Genomic DNA, 22,436 nt, shown 5'->3' with positions numbered 1-22,436 from the left:
CGTGTTTTGCAGCGAGGGAACGTCCTCGCGAGACCGTCTTTAGATGCGTTCTCGTGAATCATTGAGGAGACGTCGACAAGTAAGAAAAATATACGATACCTTGGAGTTATATTAATATAAAATGCCTATCTTACCGATTATTATTTTGTACCGTAATATTTTCGATAATTGAAATTTCCACTAATTGAAAATTATTATAATTTCCTCTCCAGAGATTTAACAAGTTTAAAGTCTTTCTTATATACGCTCCTTCAAAATCTCTTCTTTAAAACTTTTTCTCAGGGAAAATTTTTAGCAGACCCCCCTATTATGTAGTCATTTAAAATACGAAGAGTCTAAATATTTTTTTGACAGAAATTATATATAAATTTTAAATATATATAAATAGAGAGATAACACACACACAAAATTTCATTTTTCAGTCAATTCTAACTGTACTTTGCTCAAAAGAAAAGTCTTATATATGGGATTATTTAAAATTTTATCGAGACATTTCAGAAATTTCCGATTTCTCTGAGATATTCAGAATTCTACTTGCAAGTAGAAAAAAATTTCAAACGCCGTAGCAGGCGCGAAATTAGGCAATGCAGGCTCTTCTCTCGCGAATCCACGGCTAGCTCATAGAATGCAGAGAAAAGGGGGGGAATTTTCGGGAGTGTTTCGATTTTCACGCGTTCCGTGCAATAACAGTTTGCTCAATCCTCGGCGTCCGTCGGTCCGTCCGTACGGGATGACTAGGTAGGTTATAGAAAATGATAAAAAAGAAAAAACAGAAAAAAGAAGAAAATAAAGAAGAAAATGAAAGCGTTACATAAACACGTGTGTAGGATGCAAAGCGATAGTAGACAGTAGTATAGCTCGACTCGTTATAATAGTCAGACATTTTCGAATCTAATTAGCCGAACGGATCTTTATCTCCTTTTTCGAAACTTCCTTCGAGTCTTTCTCGGTGTCTTCGGTGTCTATTCTAAAGAGATTTAAAGCGAAAAAAAAAATACATAAAAAAAATAAAAAGGAAAGTTAAGCGTTTAGAGCCTCGATCTGTGTAATAGCGAGCCTAAAAAAAAAAAAAAAACTCGGAACCTTTTTTTCATCGACATGATTACAAAAAGGGAGATTTAAAAAGAAACTTGGAATTTTCAGCAAAATTAATCGTCGCAATTATACTAAATCTACTTATCCGCTGTTCTTCCTCTTTAAATAACATCGATCCGTTTTTTAATAAAATGTCAATCAGCTGATCAGAAAAGTATCTTATTTAAAATAATAATATACATTTTTATGCATATTAATTTTTTCACATGTTTCCTTCATTATCGAGAAATAATAATTCATAATACTATTTCACTTATATTTTTTTTATCTTATATATACATACATAAATATATAAATCAAAAACGTTCAAAATATAAGAATTATAAAAAAAAAAATCATTTCCAGAAAAACTTCTAAATGGAAAGAAATATATTATGCCATTATTTTATCTATGCTTTCGTAACTGATATGAAGATTTTGAGAATATCTTATCTGACTTTTGCCCATTTATCGAGTAACTTTGCTGAAATAATTACGTATAATCCGCCCCAGATATTTCCCGAGAAATCATCGATAAAGGAAAGGCTTCGTGATATATATGTATAATGGAGGATTCCGCGTTTAACTTTAATAACGAAAGTCGATTTTGCAATCACTTTGCCGTCGCGAGGAAAACTAATAAGTCTTGGCCGTACTACCATAATTGTTTGTCGTACCTACCTACTGTTAGATAATTAATTGTAATTTAATAATTAGTATAATTACGATAACCATTATACAAAGCGGCGTCGCGAACGCGCGATTCGTGCAAAGAGACGGGTTCGCGTCGCCGCGCGTGGATGTTAGAGATATTTTTCAACTTGTACTAAATGTGATAAACTGATGAATTGACAATGAGCAATCTAACTGTAATATACATATATGATTATTATATATTAACATAAAACAATATACACAAATATTCTATATGCGTGATGAGGCAATTAAAACAGATCACCTGAATAATTTGTAAATTATATATTTTATAAGATAAATTGTTATATATAAAAGTTGCATAATTTCAAGAGGGTCGTTTCTTAATATAGCTACTTTTTTTTATAAGTGAAAATATTTCCGAGATTTGTAAATCAATCGTTTTTTTTTTTTTTTAAATGGAACGATCCGTTTTTTATATAAATAGATTTTTGTTTAAAAACCTTTAAATCTTCTAAACATCTCCATTTAGAAGAAAAAAAGATGTATAATGTAATAATCCTTTTGAAATTATGCAATTCCTTTTATATGTAACAATTTTTCATAAGATATATAATTTACAAATTAATCGGGTGGCCTGTTTTAATTGCCTCATCCTGTATATAATATTTACGCGCGCGCGACATACACAAATATTATATATATATATATATATATATATATATATATATATATATATATATATTATATACATAAATGTCTGTCGTACAAGCCGTAATTATTAGGATTTACTGTAGCTAGTACATGTTAGCTTATTAACCGAACACATTCGTGTAATGGCAGATGGCGGAATGATGCGCGTTTACGCGGTCGAGATAAGAGAAAGGAAGAAAGATAGGGCGAGAGAGAAGAGATACAGAATACGATACAGCGTGGGGAATCAAGAGTAATCGTATGCCGTCTCGAAATCTGTCCACGAATTTTCCATTGACGCTGGGCGCTGTCGCGCATAAGTGAAGAACGTGTCCGCGAGATCCTCCGGCTCTCTCTCTTCGGCTAACTAACTAATTAATTAATTAAGGGAACTTGGAGCAACGCGCGAAAACAATGTCTCGCGAATCTTTGGTACGCGCGCGTAACCGAATTTACAATCGTGTCTCGATTTAAATGAGCAAGTCCGTAATGACGATAAAATTAAAAAATGAAAAAAAAAGAAGGAGACGAGAATTATTTTGGAGAAAACTTGTTAACGCTAGATCTAACAAAATAATTAATTTCGTTATTATTGTTATCATTTTTATTATTGTTATCATATAAAAAATTATAAACTGTTGCAATATTTTATTATTGATTCTTCCACGTATAACTACACACTGAGATATCCGAAATATCCTATAAAACAAAATAATTCTCAGAAGATTTTATATTAAGATTAAAATGAATAAGAAAATACGAAATTTTCTTTCCTGTCAATCTTTCTTGTTTCAATCCTTTTATGCTGAAAACGAAATGGGCATCAAATCGATATCGGCTGCGGAATATCGTCTTAGGCATCCATTGTAAAATCGATCGTAATATTGTCTGCAATTGCGATGCGCATAAATCGCGTATCGAAGCCGCGTTTTCGCGAAAAGTGCGTTCGATATATATATATATATATATATATATATATATATATATATATATATATTACATGTATTATATAAACGGCCGTTGGTACAAAAAAAGCGTGAATTTCCCACCTGAATCCGATCCCCATCGATCGCGAGCGCCGATCCGTGATCGACGATCGATCGACCAAGTTAAACAGACGACGATTATGAGACGACGAATTAATTGTAGTGTTTTATGAGCCATTTAGCGCGGCGCCCCACGTCATTGGCACGCTTTAAATAACGGGGGGATAATAAAAAAAAAAGTATTGTGTGTGAAAAAAAATAAGCACACCACTATTACCGGTATATATATTATATACATTGTAACCAATTGTTGTCTACGATATAATGTTATTTTTCTAATTCATATTCGATTGTTATTGTTGAGAGCGAGCGTTGTAAGGGAATGAATGGAGATGAATGAGAGAGAGAGAACAAGAAACGAGGGGAGAATGTGAGATGCGGACAAGAGCGAAAAGATGGGGAGAAAAAGATTCCGGAATAAGAGGGATGGAGAGGAAGATAATGAAAGACTGCGGGACGAAATGAGAGCGAAAGATGCGTGGAAGATGAAAAAAAAAGCACATCGAATACTTAAGCGCGAATAATGTATTCGACCAGGATAGGATCTCTTGTGCTTTTCACAATTTCCATTTGCTTCCCTTTCCAATATATCATACGTCGTCACATACAACGAGTTCTATGTCTTTCCCAAGCGTTGGCAACTTAATTCTTATACGGATAAAATCGTATTTATGATATACAATTATTAAATTAATATCGATCGATCAAAGCCGAGTAGTGTCAAATGTGCCAAAGAAAAATACTTTTCTGCAATTCAATTACATGTATTAAATTTACAACATATTTATTCGCTGTATATTAAACGCACATGATTCATTTTCTATAAAAAAAGGAAGAAAATCTGCTAACATCTCAAGACCGATAATTTCTCGAAAAGAGCTTCTCGGAAGAGCTGCGATATATATTTTGCGTTTATAAAATTCTTCAACTTGGCACTTTGAAACTTTGCGACTTGAACTTTAGTGATAGTACATTTATAAACGGAGGGGGTGTGTTTTCGTGCGAGGCCGTCGAATCGAACTCGTCCAGTCGTCCCAGTTTCATATTCGCCTCGCGCGCGATTTATATCGTGTGTCCCCCTTTTCAGTTCTCTCCCTTACCCCCTTTAATTTTTCGCGAAAATCGCCGTGCGGGACGAGAGTGCAAGTAGTAGCGGTGCGCGTTTAGCGCGACGAAGCCGCGACACGATGGTGCGCCGGTCGTCTGTGATATACATACAAAAGTCGCGAGCGCACGCAAGTATTGTATTTTTTGTAAGGCTCATGTACGCCATACGCAGATTGTGATAAGCGAGTTCGCGGCGTCGTCTCGAAGATAATGGATAATGGACGACGGTGACCGGCGTACCACAATATGTGTGTGAGTGAAACGTTCGATATTTGGCGGACCTCTTTTTATTTTTCCTTCTCCACAGCCTTATTTCTCCCTTCTCTAGAGAGAGTGAGAAGGTCTAGAGAAGGTTGTTATTGTTTTTAACTACACAAGGAGAAGACACGATTCTTTTAACTCTCTTAAATTCGTTCCCGGTGAACTTTCAACCGATCATCGCTCCTCCTTGTCTCAAAAGTTATCCTCGCTGCTTTAAATGTCATCAGAACTTGAAGTACTTTAGATCGCTTTGGGATATGTTGTTGCTTTTTTTATAAATATTGAAAAATATAAGTTTATATAGTATACTAAAGATTAGATCTGATGGATCTGTACGAGGTTGCAGATACTTTTTATATAGGGAAGCATAGAGTTGTGAAACGATTTTATTTCACTTTATGGAAACGAAATAATAATAATCGTATCGTGTTCGGACAGTACGAGAAAGACGAATGCTGCCTTGTATTCTCATTTGTACGTTAAAACAGTCAGGAATACACTTGTCAATAGAATATTGCTCGCACTATCGTCTCGATTAATTATTGTTATCTAATCGAATCGAATCATCGCCGAGTCTCAAAAATACGCAGAGGAAAAAAACATTAATTAACATACTAATAAACCAATTCGAGCTTTTCCATTTTTTCACAATAAATTATATCAATGATAAATCACATGAAAATAATTACATGATTTTATGTATCATTACATGATACATAAAAATTTGTTAATTTTTTTTTTCTTTTCATATATTACAAAACGCTTATTTTTTAGAAAATTTTTTCAATTGCACAAATATTGATTCAATAATTCTTTAAAAAATGAGAGAAACACAGCAATCAATACATTAAATTATATATAAATTATATATAAAATTATTTGTAAAGATTCTTTTGCAAGAATCCTAAAAAAATCGCGAGTCTCCACACGAGTTTCATGTTCGCCAATCATTAATCGTGCAATCTTCGTGCAAGCATCGGTTTGCCTTATATAAACTGCAAGTTTTATTCCGGCTCTATATAAACGAGAATTTTTACGACATTAAATGCGCGCAATCATGCCGGATATTCGTAAAAGTTTTTTTTTTCTAATAAATAACGCGCGCTTGAAATGAAATAGTGTCAGATTGGCACGCTCGTAGACGTCCTCGATTGTATGTAAAAATTTTACAAATTCAAAAACTGCAAAATGTTCGATACAAGTCGGATGATCGCAATAACTATCACTATCGACGCAAACGATCGTTACAAATTCGTAACTTCCGTTCGGATACACATATAAAAGCTCGATTTATATACAATATATTCGTAGAAAAAAAAAAAAATACACAAAATAACGTCCGTGCGTAGATTCTGACTCGGCGAATGATTCAATTCGGCGAATCATAATTAATTCTACAAATCTCAACGGGACTACGTTAGTTGTGTAATTACGCGCATCGCGCTTTTGTGATACTTTCTGATAATCTGCGAGAGTGCGAGCGTCTGTATGAATGTAGTACATTGTTGTTGAAAATCTGGCGTCTCTACCACGATGCCGAAAGATTCATAAATCGTGTAATAAACGTGTTGTGACTGTAAGGTAACTATGATAACACGATGATGATGATGATGATGATGATGATGGAACGTCTGGCGCGGTGATAATCGTTATTGCTATCTTGTAACGTTTAATGTATATCAGTGTCGTGAAAAAAAAATAAGAAAAAAAAATGAGCGGCTGAAGCTCCTCGGTGTTGTGGGTATGCATACTCGTTCCTAGCAACTCGTATGAACAATTACTCTATTCGATACTACTCATAACAATTGCATTGATCTACTTTACTCTACGTACACTTTAAAGATAAATAAATACATTCTGTCCAATCTCACATTTACGCCTACATCGATATCTTTATTCTTTTCCTAGCAACATACCTCCCGTTAATTATCCTTATCAGTAGATGGGATTTATCAGGAGATAGGGTATTTTCTCACACGAGAATTATCGATCATTTATGGTTAATTATTAATGCTAATATATAGATCTGTTCATAAACCACTCTAACAATTTCTTTTTCGTTTCAGATCAAGAAAACGGAAAATATACCTATAAAAGAAGTAATATACCATTTTATTATTCTGTCAACGATATTACATGATTCATTTCTCAAGCTCTCCTTACAATTGATTTCTTTTTTTCCCTTTTTTTATATAATATTTAATATTTAGATATCTGTTTTCAGTTTCGTATTTTACTTTTCCAGCGCAAAATGCGTTCGAATACGTCATGATTATCGAGTATATCTTTATCTATAATTGGCGTATGAAAAAATATATACGCCTATCTATATATCTATTCATTTATATCAGTAGTAGAAAAATCGACGCGCGCGAACTGAGGAACTTATTCTAGCGTCGCATATCAACTGTTCTGTTAATCGATATACATAAGGATTACATTTTTTTTCTTACTGCTAGCAAAAACTGTTTACAATCTAGGAGATTATTATATCCTTTAGTAGACATATTTTTGTAAATACAAATACACTTTAAATGTTATTAATGTTTATATATATAGATAGATATATATATATATATATATATATATATATATATATATATATATATATATATATATTTATTATGCGTCGTGTGGCGCGTTATTCATTATTTATTATTCTATACTGGCAGATTGAGAGAGCGTATTTAGATCGAGACAACATATTTTATAATGTACGTAAACGTGGCTCAGTATACGACGCTCTTTTGGCCCTTAGTTGAAAATGGGATGGATGCAATCGATATCGGTGATTAAGCGTGAAACATGACTAGCTTGAGACGGCGATTTTCATGGATCCTCGCAACACGGTACAATTATTATGACGATTAATTGCTTTACACCTTACAATTTATTTCGCAACAATAGTCTCGGATTGCGATATCAGAGTATCTGGCAGTAATTGTGTGCTCGGCTGAATATATAAACGTCCACTTATATCTGGGCCACGCAACGAAATGCAAAGGATTAAAGACTTTAAATTCTTAACAGTTATCATCGACTTTTATTCCGATAATAATAATTTCTCGTTTCGATGTTTCGATAAATGGATCTTCTTTAAATACCGATAGAAAAATATGTTTTCATTGTTTTTTTTATCACTCCATCGAGATATCGGAATGCTGAAAGATTGCTATAAAAAGCATGTTATCCATCGTGACGAATACAAATTTTGCATGATTACAAATAACATTCGCGCTAAATAGAAACGTCGAATATAATTCTTTACTATTATATATTTTTATAAGCAATAACTACTTTCTCCTAGCAGTGCTTGCATTTCTATTTACCTCGCTTATGTTACAAGATGAATTAAAAATATTTCTATATTTTTCATTAATTTTACTCGAGAGAAGATGTATCGAGATTATGTAGGAATAATATTTCTCACTTAATATTATTTATATCGACTTGATAAATGAAAATTTAATAGAATTATTAGAGATTTCAACTCCAATTACAATATAGTATTTTCAGATATAATGACTATAGATAAATGCAATAGAGACTCAAAGATTCGAAAAAAATGCAACAACGAATTGTTAAGCTACAAATAAAACTAAAATGCCATAAATTGTGTCATGTCATTGCAATTACATATTGCACAGTATGAATGATAGATCCTTGGCATAAATATTATTTTATAAAGAAATTTGTTAAGCGTTATATAAAAATAATTGCATACCTTGATTTTTATCATTCTATCTACAATCGAACTTTTAGCTCTTCCATTCTTTGTTTTATTCTTCTCCGCATTTCTTTATATCTGAAATATTGTATTTGTGTAATATAGCAAGCTTTTATATAGTTATTTATACCTACAAATTGCTATCTGCATATACCAACTTTTCTTTTAGAAGGAGAATCTGACGTTCCTCTTCGTAATGATAACGTTGCAGTATACCATGGCATTCCGCTAAAGATAAATTAAGAAACTGCGCAACATCGGAACTGATTTCAGGTGTGGATAACTTGTCAACCAGAAAGAGTCGTGCAACGTTCTCATGCGGACCTAGGACTACCCTGACTTCTAAAGGATACTCGTCGTCTCTCAATCTTCTTTGTTCTATAGGTAACAATGCAACCCGCGCAAAGGAAAATATAATCGCGTGTATAAATCAATTTTTATTCTCCAGAAAATCATATGGCTCTCTTACCTCCATTGTCGCGCACTACGAATAACGCAAAGTTATCGGATTTGGCGTCAACTTTATATTTGTCCAGCATAAGATTGATAACTTCTTGAGTGTTCACTAAACTCGTCACCCAGACGGACATTTGTGAACCATGAGGTGGCGTGAAAAAACTGGTTTCACGATTATAAAAATGGCCATTGATTGAGCAACGACGTCGTAATCGATTACGCGATTGACGTCTGCCACCTGGACGTCGTCTGATCGCGGTGGAACCTTGCTTACGGCGTAAAACAACACCGTCCAGCTGTAATCAGAATAAATTAATGCACATATACTTAAAAAAAGAAAGACTAATAAAATGAATTGTAGCGATGCGATACCTCTAATCCGCTGTCCGTAGACATAGTCATATTGTCATCCTCTCTGAACTGCAAGGAATTCACCGAATCTGTATCGCTATCAGTTCTGTGTCTTTGCAGGCAATCGGGACCAGATAACGATCGATTCAGACCCTTCTCGATCCAGCTATCATCAGTGCTGATAGATCTATTGCCAGCATTTTTCTCCAAGTTGTCAAAGTACTCTACTCTTCGAAGCGTACCGTTTCGATTAGAAGCTCCTAAATTACAGCCAGGTGTGTCTGTACTGGATGAACTACCTATGCTGTGCGTTGGTGTGCTATTTACGCTGCTATCCTCTCGGCTAACAGTTTGATGATTAGGACTGCTCGTTTCCGAGTTTTCGCGAGAATCTGATCGATCGAGACTTGACTGGGACGAGAGCGGTGGTGTATCCACGCTAGATTGCGAACTTATTGATGGGAGATTTTCAGGCATTGTCTGATACAATTTATTGCCATCCTCAACTTTTCGTTCAACCTGCAATCTCAACATTCATATTTGTATTTTGTAAATCAAACAATGAACATTAAAGGACAAACCTGTAGAAGCTCATCTAGCTCATCCCATTCCATGTTTTTAACATCCAGCTTCATGGGCAGAGTGAGACTCTTTAAATGATCCGGAGATGTTGGAACAGATTTTGTATTATTCTCTGTACTACTATCTGATGTATTTTTGGACAGCTCATCTACTTTATCTTCATCTTCGATATCCTGTTTAAGACAATTGAAAATAATGAACAAACAATGTCATTATTATGTGTATTAAACTTTGAATGGATGATTGATAAATTTGGAATGACAAACCTCAGAAACGCTATGTCTGCATGAATTTCTATTTCGTGCAGTAACTACTGTGCGTTGATCATCATCTTCCTTCAGATGAATTACACCACGAACTCCCCAATAAATTCTTAATGCACCTTCTAATATCAATCTTCCATTGACCTATTTTTAATCATTATTTATTTATATATAGAAATTCAGAATGTTATACCATTGATAATACAATTGATTTAAGACATCCTTTTACCTCACGGCTTCGAATTCCACCACTTTTGCCTTCATAATACTGATTAAAAACTTTCAGCTTGGATTCTAAGTGTGATCTGAAACAAATATATATCTTTAGAAAATTATTTAAATAATTATCTTGATAAAACAAATGTTGATCTTTTCCAGAGAAAACTCTTTACAGATGCGTGCATAAGAGAGATAAGAATCTATTCTAAATATAAAATTTTAAATTTCTTTATAGATTTATATTAATATAGTGAATCTCAATCACAAAATTGTACAATAAGTTAAAATTCTCAATGCAAATAATCAAATTAGTTTCTGTTACATTATTTGCACAAAATCTTTAAACATATTCACCTTGGTAATGATGGTCTACTTTCTTTCTTCCCGAAACTTGTATGTGATTCTACTCTTGTGCCATGACCAAATAATTGAGGTCCAAAAAGTGCTCCATAACAAGGAACATGGCAATAAGGTACACCTTTATGCTGATTAACATAATAATATTTCATACATTATATATTATAATATATTATACCTTTTGTATATATAACTGTAAGTATTAATCTATAATTCATGAAATAAGTTTGCTTGCAATACCTCTGCATGTTGCCCAGGATTTAACCGCTTTCCACATTCCTCGCATCGTAAACATTCTGGATGCCAATCATATCCTAAAGACTGTTTACGTTCAGCTAAAAATTAATACATATATACATTAGAACCTATCTAATTCAATCAAAATCTAAATTATTTTTCAAAGGTATATACGATTAACACAGTATATTTTTTGTTATTCTAATTCTAATTCTCGTTGTATAATGTATAAATAATGTACAAAAATACAAAAATGACAATTTTAAACATTTATTATAAACGTAATCAAAATAATATAACAGATGATTGTTAGATTTTTTATAAATTTATTTTTTATTCTTTGTTCGATATAAGTCATTATTATGAAGTGAACTGAAACTGTCTATATATATAGATGTTTTTTAAAGTTATAAACAATGTCTCATAGCAAAATAATTGACGACTCCACTAAACTGCTAATAGCGTGGTACTTGTCAAAATGAACACATCGCCATCAACGAGTGCAAATTGCAAAAGCTCACCAAAATAAACGGGTTTTCCGCATTTGTGACACTTCCACATGATGATAGATACACGATACACCAGAAAAATAACGAGAAGGGTGTTTTCGTCAAAAGCTTCGAACGGTTTCAAACCATTTTGTTTATATTAGCGGAGCATTTCGCTCTCATCGAAAATGACATGCGGGTTAATTACAGATGTTACTAGTATGGTAACTTGACGGTAACTGTAGAAAAGAGAAAAGACCAGAAGACGCTACGCCATCTTTTCAATTATCTAGCCATCTAGATCTACTCTTGTCTTTTAAAACTGTAACAGTTTCATAAATTTTCACTTGACAATAAAATATATTTATTGAAAAAATATTCAAAAAGATATAAATAAGTTTTTTTGAAAACCGAAATGTGGAATCAAATAATTATTTCTTTTTTTTTTAGAATAATATACATATATTTTTGTTGTGTCTCTAAGTGTATCTAAAATATTTTTATATAATTAAAAAAAAAGATTTTATGTACATTTCTAACGCTTATTACAAATTATTCTGGAAAAAATAATAAATTTCAACATTTTCGATATATGAATTATTAAAAAAAAATTAAAAAAAATAAGCTTGAACATGATTAACACAGATTTTGTAATGTGAACATTTACACTAATCTTTGTTTTAAATATAAAAAAATATCAGAATTAGAAATAGTTTATTAATATTTTTGTCATATTATTAACTATATTAAGGTATTCCCTTCTATACAATATATGATATTACATAATTAAAAACATTACAACAATATTATCTCTTTAACTGCTTGCATATTGTCTTTCCATAGCCTCCAAACGTTCCTTTTCAATGTTAGCGTTGAAATCACGAATAAAGTTTTCCATTTCCTCACTTGCTTTTTTACTCTCAACCGGGTAGTGTTCTTGCTTAGCCTTTATCACATGTTTATCAAAATAAGCTGGCTGATTGACATAGTGAAATATTCCCACAGGGAACGATATATACAGACACATTTTGACTATTTCTAATACCCAACCCATCTTTCAAGTACCTATAAAAAAAGGATACATTATGATTATAACTAATTACTTCAATATTGATTCAATTGCAATCTGTGCATGTTGCAGTTTAAAATGATTATTATAATGATGATTATAATAATTATTTGTTGTACAACACATTTGATCGTGTGATCAAATCTGACCAATAATTATTTGCATCTACTTAATTCAATTGTGCAATTTTTTTATTCAAAATTTATTAATTATATGCATAAACCAGAATGAGACATCAGTTAATCCACAAATATTTTTGTCAATTTCTTTTTTTTTTTTTCTCTTTTATATGTTGACTAAAATTGTAGAAAATTATATAAAGATTGATTAGAAGCAGAAGAAACCTTTTTTATGTTTAATACAGTCAATAGATATAAATGTTAATGGAATTTAATTTGCAATAATAAAAACATGGCAGTATAATATGAAGAAATATAATCTATATAGATAAAATTGCAAAAATTACAACAATGTACCTTGAAACAGATGTCAAGGAATGAAAATTGCAACATTAAGAAAAACACATAACAGAGATACTTTAGATTAATCTTTAATATTTTCTCCGCCTTGTGTACAAAGATCTCGTTATGCTCCGTTATCACAAACTATATATAGAAAGGAAACCATAAAGTCCGTATCAGACTATGCACCGAAGATTGAGATTTCAAGATTGAAATTTGACCAATCAAGACGAAGAAATTTTAGTTCTTTTTCTTTTGATTAAATTCCAATCTTCAATTTTTAATGCGCAGTCTGATGGGCTTTAGTCTTTCATATGATAATCCGCGGGTGCCAATTGTAAAATGGTTGTTGATAGAAAATTCAAATATAACCGCGAAATACAAGTTTAAAAAAACGAGAGGTTATTTTTCTCGATTTTTAATTGTCAATTTTTTTGCATTTTCATTCAAACCCATATTTTTTTGTGATGAAATAAAATACATCTCCAATGTGAACACGATAAAGAAAAAGCAACAAATATGGAATTTACAAATATATATAATTAATAAATACGAGCTAATTGTGATAACATCGCGACAAACAATGGTTCCATTGCGTATAGATTTAGATTGAAGCAGTTTTTTGTACAATGAAACAAATGTGACAATTTAATAAAACCACATTTCTCTTCTAATAAAAAAAACCTTCATAATATTTATCAAAACTATAGCGTTGGTAGCAATGCACTACAAATGTTTGCCATTTATTGCCCACTGTCTTGGGACGTAATAGACGCGTTCGAAACTTTATATGTCTCAAGCTGCGGCCAATGTGTATTTTTATGTGGTTTTCTCGTAATTATAAAATATTTCGAAGTGATTATGGAAGCATTATTGCCGTCTGAAATAGCACGATTAGTTCTCGGTAAGATTATTCTCATAATTAAAACTCGTAACCTTTTTTCCGCGGGAACGCCATAATCGTTCCTTTGCAAAGCTTTGTGACAAAGCTTTGCGTCCCCTTTGTTGACAATGTACATAGTATGCTACACAATTCATAAATAATATAACTGTTTTATATACTGTGTCAAAGAATATATTTTTTTACAAATGATAACTTTATTTATTTATATCTAGTATGAAAGTGAGCTATAATAAAGCATTTGTTATTCTAGTATAACATTATGCACTATATTTTTGTTAAGCATAAATTATATAATTATATAAATAAATAAAGTTTTTTTTCAATAATAGGTCAATGAATGTTTCTTCGAGTTTATTTGTTTCAGCTATTTTCTTTATAAATGTCTCTCTAAATTTTGAATAGAAAAAAAATGAAACAGAAACAAAATATAGACAATATAAAATTACAGAAAATCTCTCTTATCAGCAATATATCTTAGAAATATTTTCATATGAATTTATTTTATATGAATATTGTCCTTCTTTTAATACGCTTGATGGTACCATCCAATCCAGTTGAGTTAAAAATTAATTTATGCCATATATTTTTTACTTCTAGGTTATTTGGAAGATCAAAAATGCACTGAAGCAGCCAAGATGTTTTTAGAAACATCTCCACATTTACAAGAATGTCGTACAGTACTTTCTTGTGGAAGGAGATTTAACACTAGAGTTAATGGTTTAACATTGATGGATATTGTTGAAAAGTTCTCTGCCATTAGTGCCATGAGTAAGTTCCTGTCAATTATTCATTTTAATATATATTAAAGTAGCAATAATAATTATAATAAATAGATTTTTAGCTAGAATCTAAATCATATAGATATTATGTAGATATTGTTTTGATCTAATATATGCTATTTATTACAGTTCAAGAGCGCTTGAGCAAAGCCACAGATTGCGAGCAGTTGAAGCATTGTGGAGATCTGATGGAGCAGCTCAAGTTCCTTGTAGAAGAGACACGTGGTCAACGATTTGTTGTAAATATAAATGTACCTTCACAGGTAACTTATGTATTATCTTGATCTGCTCAATGTTCTGGATATAGTTTTTTATATTTAACATAAATGGGATACTAGACTCAATCTTAGTTATTTAAATTTGTGTTATTAACTGGAAAAGTTATATGTAGAAATTGTCATTGTAAATATAATTTGTAATCAAATATAGATTAAGAGAGACATTTATTTAACTTAATTATGTAAAATAACATTTCTTATTAGAGTAATACACAAACATCAAATGGTTCACCTATTGCTGCAAACAATATACGTAAAAGACATAATAGCGAACGTATTAAACGTATTATTAAATCCCAATTAAATCCGATACAACAATCTGATGTCATAACAAGTCCACGTATGTTTATTTATCTTTTTGATTTATTCATAATAAATATAACATGAAACATTAATTACAATATCTTAATGCAGCAAGTTGTCACAATATCAATACAACTCCTTTAGAAAGTTTGCCTGGGAATGTTGATCTAAATCAGACAGAATGCAATAGTATTCGTACAATTGAGAAAAGGGATAATGTGGCACAAGAATCTCACAGACAAAATAATAGTGATGATAAAAATAATATAAATAATATTACTATACGTAACAGAAACAATAGCATTCATTTAAGTTCAGGTAATTACAATAAACTGTTATGTAAATCGATAGATAAACAAAGCCGTTTTATTTTTATTTATTTTCTTACAAGATGATGTCTCGAGTATACGAAGTTGTGAATTGGTTGATATTGATGCTAAAAAAAAAGAGGAAAATACTACAATTAAAATAGCGCCTGAACGATATACTACAGCCACAAGTACAGAAGAATTGTTGACTTTCTCCAGTACAGAAGTTCAAACTGCTCCTTATGAGATACCCGAATCAGAATCTGAATCTAATGACGAGCCTATTGAAAATCTCAGTGTAAGTCTCTAAATAATATCAATTTTTACTATTTATATGTTTACTATTTATATGTTTACTATTTACTATTTTACTATTTCGTTTTCTATTCACTCATGAATGTTGCAAAATAAAAACTTACATTCCAGATATTAACAAAAGAAATCTTGAATCGTACAGAATTACAAGAATGTATTGCGGAGAATATCAACAAAGCAATCATTCCTACAGATTTATCTTCGAAGGATGACAATTTGAACGAATCAGTAGTTGGCGAGGGGAACACTTCGATTATGTCTGAGTTAAATAATGCTATTAAATCGATTGTTGAAGCAACAGAATCCGATCCTGTGTTTGAAAAATTTCTCGATGAGATTATTGGACGAGACAACGAGACTGATACAAGTCCAGAAGACGATGGTGAAGGAAAGCTAAGCCCAAGATCTCTTAATGAGTATGTACATATATTTTATTTTTGTCTTCTAAATATATTATTACAAATTATAAATACTCTTGAAATATTTTAATGTTTTCAGAGTGCAAAAGAAACAAACAGAAACAGCTTTAGACAATGTTAGTTCACCAGAACCAATGATAGTGGACACTAGAATATCCGCAGAGACCAATACAGTAGATGTGCCTTTAAAACAGAGACTTCGAAGTTCTTCTAGACAGCAATATAATAGAATCGAGGATGAAGTCGATAAAGCAAGAGATCAAGAGAAGGAACAAAGTGCTTTGGAGGATCAAAATGCAGCTGCAGTGTTAAGTATTATAAATATTATTAATAACGCATCTGACGATGATAAAAAGATTCTTGATGATACGAAAGAATCGTTGGTCACAAATAATAATAATGAACAGAAAACGCAAGCGACGATATCTATAAATAGAAATGATGCAATTCTAAAGTATTCTCCAACATCGGTAGATGTTCAAAAAACGAACAATGTTATATTATCCGCGAATAATAACATACAACCTAAAGTTAAAAAATCCACAGTCAAACGACCAAGATCAAGAACAAAACATAAACATGATCAAGCAACGATCAGTAACAATCAGTTTATAACGGAACACGAGATTATGACGATGCCGACATTGATAGTATGCTCGAAAGATGAAGTGGATAATCTTTTGATAAGTCGCTCGTCGACTATTAAATCGAGTACCACCTCGCGTTTTCTTCCAATCGCTCCAAAGGATCCAAATAGAATTGAGAAACCCATGGAAACTCTATACCTGAAAACAGTAAACGTAGCACATCAAGTACCAATCAAAAAGCTACCAACCGTGGCGGAAGAACCAGATAATCTCACAAACCAAGCGGGATTATTCCGTTCGACCAGAAAAAACAACAAAGCGAACAAACGATCAAAAACCGTACACGAAGCTGATGCGGTACCTAATCAACAAGTATTAGATCATCCAGTAGAACTGGCACAAACTAGTAAGATTGGTGGCGAATCGATAACGCTTTACGGCAACGAAGCTAACGCGAAAACATTGTTGGACGGCGCTAACCTGCCTACGATCAATTTGGAAGAAAATATTAGTCTGTCGGAGAGCGGACTTTCTCCGTATTTGAAGTTTAATGGTAGCAAAATGAGCCAGAGTCACAATCTCTCAGACATCGATATAGCATCCATAGAGAAAACAGCGAGTAATAATATCAACGTCGAGCAACATTTGTCTAAAAACACCGATATTATTACCAAACGCACGCCAAAGTCTCTGTTACAAAGTAGATCTAAGAATCATAGATTAAGCTTGTCCACGCCACGCAAACGAAGCAGTCACGTAAGAGCGCTCGATTTTAGCACACCTATGAAAACGATAGGTTCCGGTAGGAAAACAAACGGAGACGGAAATGCTCAGCTTTCGTCTGCATCGGTAAAGCGTTTAAAATCTGTTTGCAGGACTTCATTATTTAGATCGCCGTCACTCTCCAATACTCCTACTCAAAAGCAGAAGAGTCCGATGAAAGTCTGTCAGTCTTCTTATAGGATTCCCATAGCCACTAGAAGTCCCGCGCCCAAACTCATGGGCGGTTGGGATAAGTGTAATGGTGTCGGTGTCATCATAGGCGAAGTATCTCCGCACGGGAGTACCAGCGCGTCTTGCTCGTCCTTCGAAGATAGAACCATTCAGCACAAGCCATCTAAAGCGCTGGGAAGTTGGGATGCTGATTTACGTAAAAGTGTGCAAGTGAATAAGAAGGACGAAACTGAGATTCAAACGATCGCGAAGAGGAAACGAGATTCCAACGATAAGGATGGTGCGGTACATAAAAGGACTAAGCATAAATCACGATCGCCAAAGAGCAAAAATAGACGGAAAATCCGCAATAAATCGGAAGTAAACGAGAAATCTAATCGCGATATAGCAAAAGCTATATACACCGGAGATATCGATGAACCAGAAGAGGATCTTCGAGAAAATGTAAAAATTGCAATAACGGAGAAGACGCTTTGCGCTACCGGCGTAACAGAACCGCGAAATAATGAGAAAGAAACTGTAGCAAAAGTTGTTATTAGCGCTGCAGATTCTAATACGAATAAGCCCGATAAAATTTTTCACTCAACCGATATTCGCGAGACATCGACAAAAATAGATTCTAGTACAAATGCATCCAACAATAATACAGCAAGTGAGAAGAAACCAGTGAAAAAATACGCACAATTAAAGACGATAACAACTAATCTAAGAAAATCCGACAATGAAAATGAAAAGAATGCTCAAATCAGTTCGCAAATATCTGAAATGTCGAGAATTTTATCCGCGGATAGTACGCAGCATATCTTGCAAATACCGCTTGACATGATCAACTTAGAAACGCCTAGAAAATTTGACAATATATCCGGTCCTCCACCGACACCGAGAGTGCTAAGTCCCAGTAGCAATGTTATCACACCGTTCATCAAGATCAGCGAAGATTCTACTAAAGTACGTAGCAGTTTTATTACTACACCGGAATTCCCAATAACTCCGGGCGTGGCTATAACTCCAAAAGAGGAGACGAGCAGGGATCTCATAAAAAGGGGAGAATACAATTCTCCGTACTATAAACCCACTTCGGAGCAAATTCCGCAAGATTCCGATCTATCGAAATCTAAAAATATACAAGAGTCACCCATTATATCTTCATCGCACATATCGTTACATTCGACGCATAATAGTCTCGCTTCTGGTAATACTTATCAGACGGCTACTGCCTCTAAACTGGAGATAACACAATTCGAAGTGATTAAAGAGAATTTACCGAGGGAGGAAGCTATTAAGGAGCTCAAAATCGCATCTAAAGATCGAGCGGACGCAACGGAACTCGGTAGTCCCGTAGATCTCGTAGGTTGCCATATATATAAAAGCGTAAGTGAATATCGCGAAACAGTAATCGATAATAATTATGTCGCCAATCCTCAAAACGACTCCGTGGCGAATAATAGTTCCTCGTCATCTGATACTTCATCATCCTCGTCATCGTCATCATCGTCGTCCTCTTCGTCGTCGTCTACGTCCACTAATTCGAACACGGATACATCGGCAACTTGTTCGCCGAATAGAAAATGCGACAAAGTGCCAAGTAAAATAAGCACGGATACTAGTAGTAATTCCGCGGAGAAGGGCATCAATGTATCGAAGGATGTAAATCGCGCGAATGTACCGAGCGATATAACGTATAAAAGATCGGATAATATTTTCGAGCCGGAGTCCTCGCCGAAAAAAGTGTTCGCAATTGCGAAAACTGACGATCAAATAGAAGCTACGTTAAAGGAAACCCCCGCTAAGGACGAGACTCTCTTAAATGAGGCCGATATTTCGGAAACGCCCAGCAGCTCAAAAAACGGAGTGGAATCTTTGACTAATCTGTCGACAAAGATATCGGCGATTATCACAGAAGATGAAAAACTGTCAAAATCCAACAATCTCAATAAGCCAAAGAATAGCAATAAAATCCAAATTTTAAACAAACCGAGACCAAAGCCAAAGATAATAAGTATGCAATGTATTCAACCAGGATTATCAGTCATTGGGAAAAGACTGGATAAATATCGATCCGAGCACGAACAAAGCGTGTCTATAAACGATAAACTCATGCATAAACAACAGCTAGAAGAAAAACGACAACGCATGATCGCAAAGATTAAAGATAATCCAAAATTGAATCTTGCTAGTAAAGCGAAGCATACATATAAGCGCATTTTAATCTCTTCTAACGGTCTAAAGAAGAGTACTCAATTCAGTAGAGGACAACGAGGTACATCAATAGTAAAATATTCTCATAAAATGGGCATTAACAAAAATGTTAGTAAAGATTCAAAAGCTCCGGATGATCTGCAGAAAAATTCGACAATAAATATGCGAAAAAAGAACTTGCCGCTAATGCGAAATCGAAATCTCGTGAATAAATGCTCCGATAATAAAGAAGAGACAAAGAATCGAACTTCCTCATCGAAAAATATAGATTCTAACGTAACGGATTACGGGAAAAATAGTACTGAACTGTTATCCAATAATAATACAATGAGACAATCACACAAAAATAATATCTGTGACGCGCCGTTACTTGAAAATTTAATGAAAAATTCTGATAAAAAAGAACCTGTACAATTGCATAAAACTTTTTCGTCGAAAGATCAGGAGTGTACGAAGGAAAAATCAGATGCTAAGGTAAATAAAGTGGAAAAAATCTGCGACGGGAAAGATAATATTACCAAAGAAGAAACATTAAAAGATAATAATAATGCAAAAATGTCGGAGAAAGAAATGAATCCCAATGAAAAACATATCACCGTACAAGAAGTTGCGGATAAAATAAAACCGAAAATACGCGATCAAACGGAAGATACGAAACTGTTGAGACAATTTTCAAACCACGTTGACAAGTCCGAATGTAACAAGATATTAAGACACAAAGTGGATCAAGTTAAACGTGACTTATTTAGCGACGAGGAAAGTGATCACAGAACATCTTTGACCGCAAACGCAAAAAATAACAAAACTAAGACAATCATTGAAGCTCCAAGTCTTGTTGAAGTTCCGAACAAGAGAGCAAACGTCGATAGTCCCAAACAGGAATTATCGACCGTTCTTCAATGTCTGCAGTTAGTGCCGGCATGCAAAAATGAACATAATGATGAAAACCAAACTGAAAGACAACACGAAGAACTGAAAGAATCTGAAAACCGAGTTAATAATGGATCACAAGCAATCGATATTCATAATTATAAAGCTGAATATCACTTTGTATACGATGATAGTATGCCAATAAGAAAAAGAAGAAGAAGATTTAGTAGCAACGAGTTGCAGATCGAGATCAATTACGCCGATCTTCCGGATCTTGAATGCATTAAAATAATGAAAGCCACAGAGTTTGAGGAAATATTTAATTTATCGCCGAAATCTAAAAAACGAGTAGTGAATAAGAAATTACCCGTCAAGAATGTAAAAATTTGCAAGACAGTTAAAGATGCGTTTACTTTAAAAGATAGTACTGTAAAACCTTTAGCTACATCATCCCCTGTCGAGGAGCCATCAAGAGGAAAAATGAAGAAGACGATTATCAAGACTATCACGGCAAATAGAAATGATAATGATACGCAATCTGATTCAAAGAAAAAACAGCAAAAGCATCAGGAAAAAGGTAAAATTGTAAAAACATAATTCTTCATTAAAGAAATTAATATTAATATTAATATTAAATAAATATTTTACTATTTCTCAGATATAATTAAAAGCCGAAAAAGAAAAGTGTCAGAAACGAGAGAAACGAAACAGGTAATAATTTATAAAAATATTTCTTAACTGTTATAAAATACAATTTTATAAATTTAAAAAAAAAAATTTCTTAAGATTGACAAGAAGCCATGCACGACTGATCCGCAAATACTACTCAATAATTTGGATGATGTTCATCTAAATGAACTCCTGTGTGTAGTTCATGGACCTGAATAAGTGCTCTCTTTTAGTGTACATATATATTATGACAAATGTTGTGAACATTGTCCTCCTTTGTATGCAATACTATTTCTAATTTTTTACTATTTTTATACAACTGTACATAATATTAGAGTATTTTATTACACTGACAGTTTCTATTAAAGTTAATATTTTTAAATTTTATCTTAAAATTGCTTTTTTATGTGATTATACGAAAACAAATATCCTATTAATTTATGATACAATTTTTATTTCTGTAAGCGATTTGCATTATATGTTGTAAAGATTTTCTTTTTTTTAATAGTTTTTTAATTTGTAGTGTAAATATTTTTATATTTTTTTAAATTTAAAGTATAGAAATTTGATGATTAAATAATTCTAAAAATGTAAATATATAATACATATAAATACATTGTGTATCATATGTATGAAAAGAAATTATAGTATTAAGTATCTATATAGTAATAGTAATATCTATATACGATATGCACAAATCAATCTATATCATCTAGACTATATCTTTAATTGATAATATTAATTTGATTTTTATATTTTACTTTAATTATGATACTATATAAATCTTATATATAGTATGTTAATAT

The 22,436-nt window shown here is 32.8% G+C and overlaps 3 protein-coding genes across 5 annotated transcripts; 1 reads left to right on the top strand and 2 right to left on the bottom strand.

Moving 5' to 3' along the window:
* Positions 1–6,702: 6,702 nt before the first annotated feature.
* On the bottom strand, positions 6,703–11,804 carry LOC126855845 (ras association domain-containing protein 4). Of its 2 annotated transcripts, XM_050603860.1 has the most exons (11): positions 11,549–11,804; positions 11,031–11,125; positions 10,788–10,918; positions 10,444–10,519; positions 10,218–10,358; positions 9,951–10,124; positions 9,669–9,888; positions 9,391–9,593; positions 9,032–9,314; positions 8,721–8,940; positions 6,703–8,640 (listed from the first exon to the last, which is right to left on the bottom strand). In XM_050603860.1, the coding sequence occupies exons 1-11, from the start codon at positions 11,586–11,588 to the stop codon at positions 8,580–8,582; spliced, it is 1,644 nt and encodes a 547-aa protein (XP_050459817.1). In that variant the 5' UTR covers positions 11,589–11,804; the 3' UTR covers positions 6,703–8,579. The 2 variants fall into 2 exon arrangements, with proteins under 2 accessions (XP_050459817.1, XP_050459815.1); XM_050603858.1 differs by having other exon boundaries at positions 9,391–9,888; positions 11,549–11,803.
* Positions 11,805–12,212: 408 nt separating this feature from the next.
* Positions 12,213–13,222, bottom strand: LOC126855953 (protein PET100 homolog, mitochondrial). The gene is made up of 2 exons (XM_050604068.1): positions 13,061–13,222; positions 12,213–12,580 (listed from the first exon to the last, which is right to left on the bottom strand). The coding sequence occupies exon 2, from the start codon at positions 12,567–12,569 to the stop codon at positions 12,330–12,332; it is 240 nt and encodes a 79-aa protein (XP_050460025.1). The 5' UTR covers positions 12,570–12,580; positions 13,061–13,222; the 3' UTR covers positions 12,213–12,329.
* Positions 13,223–13,792: 570 nt separating this feature from the next.
* Positions 13,793–22,214, top strand: LOC126856071 (serine-rich adhesin for platelets-like). Of its 2 annotated transcripts, none has more exons than XM_050604245.1 (10): positions 13,793–13,949; positions 14,547–14,717; positions 14,858–14,967; positions 15,211–15,346; positions 15,421–15,627; positions 15,701–15,915; positions 16,044–16,348; positions 16,431–21,538; positions 21,620–21,672; positions 21,748–22,214. In XM_050604245.1, exons 1-10 carry the CDS (start codon positions 13,907–13,909, stop codon positions 21,847–21,849), a joined length of 6,450 nt encoding a protein of 2,149 aa, XP_050460202.1. In that variant the 5' UTR covers positions 13,793–13,906; the 3' UTR covers positions 21,850–22,214. The 2 variants fall into 2 exon arrangements, with proteins under 2 accessions (XP_050460202.1, XP_050460201.1); XM_050604244.1 differs by having other exon boundaries at positions 14,858–14,991.
* Positions 22,215–22,436: the final 222 nt, after the last annotated feature.

This window comes from Cataglyphis hispanica, chromosome 17 (assembly GCF_021464435.1).
Source record: "Cataglyphis hispanica isolate Lineage 1 chromosome 17, ULB_Chis1_1.0, whole genome shotgun sequence".
In the NCBI taxonomy this organism is placed as follows: Eukaryota; Metazoa; Arthropoda; class Insecta; order Hymenoptera; family Formicidae; genus Cataglyphis; species Cataglyphis hispanica.
The sequence above is the reverse complement of the archived record's forward strand: the minus strand, read 5'-3'. Positions and strand labels throughout refer to the sequence as shown.

Coding starts and splice junctions, on each gene's coding strand:
- LOC126855845 (XM_050603858.1), bottom strand. CDS start 11,588: ATGTGGAAGTGTCACAAATGCGGAAAACCCGTTTATTTTG. Junction 10,919..11,030: donor ATCCTGGGCAACATGCAGAG/GTATTGCAAGCA, acceptor TATGTTAATCAG/CATAAAGGTGTACCTTATTG. Junction 9,889..9,950: donor AGCTAGATGAGCTTCTACAG/GTTTGTCCTTTA, acceptor TTGAGATTGCAG/GTTGAACGAAAAGTTGAGGA.
- LOC126856071 (XM_050604244.1), top strand. CDS start 13,907: ATGGAAGCATTATTGCCGTCTGAAATAGCACGATTAGTTCTCG. Junction 13,950..14,546: donor AATAGCACGATTAGTTCTCG/GTAAGATTATTC, acceptor TTTTACTTCTAG/GTTATTTGGAAGATCAAAAA. Junction 16,349..16,430: donor AGCCCAAGATCTCTTAATGA/GTATGTACATAT, acceptor TAATGTTTTCAG/AGTGCAAAAGAAACAAACAG.
- LOC126855953 (XM_050604068.1), bottom strand. CDS start 12,569: ATGGGTTGGGTATTAGAAATAGTCAAAATGTGTCTGTATATATCGTTC.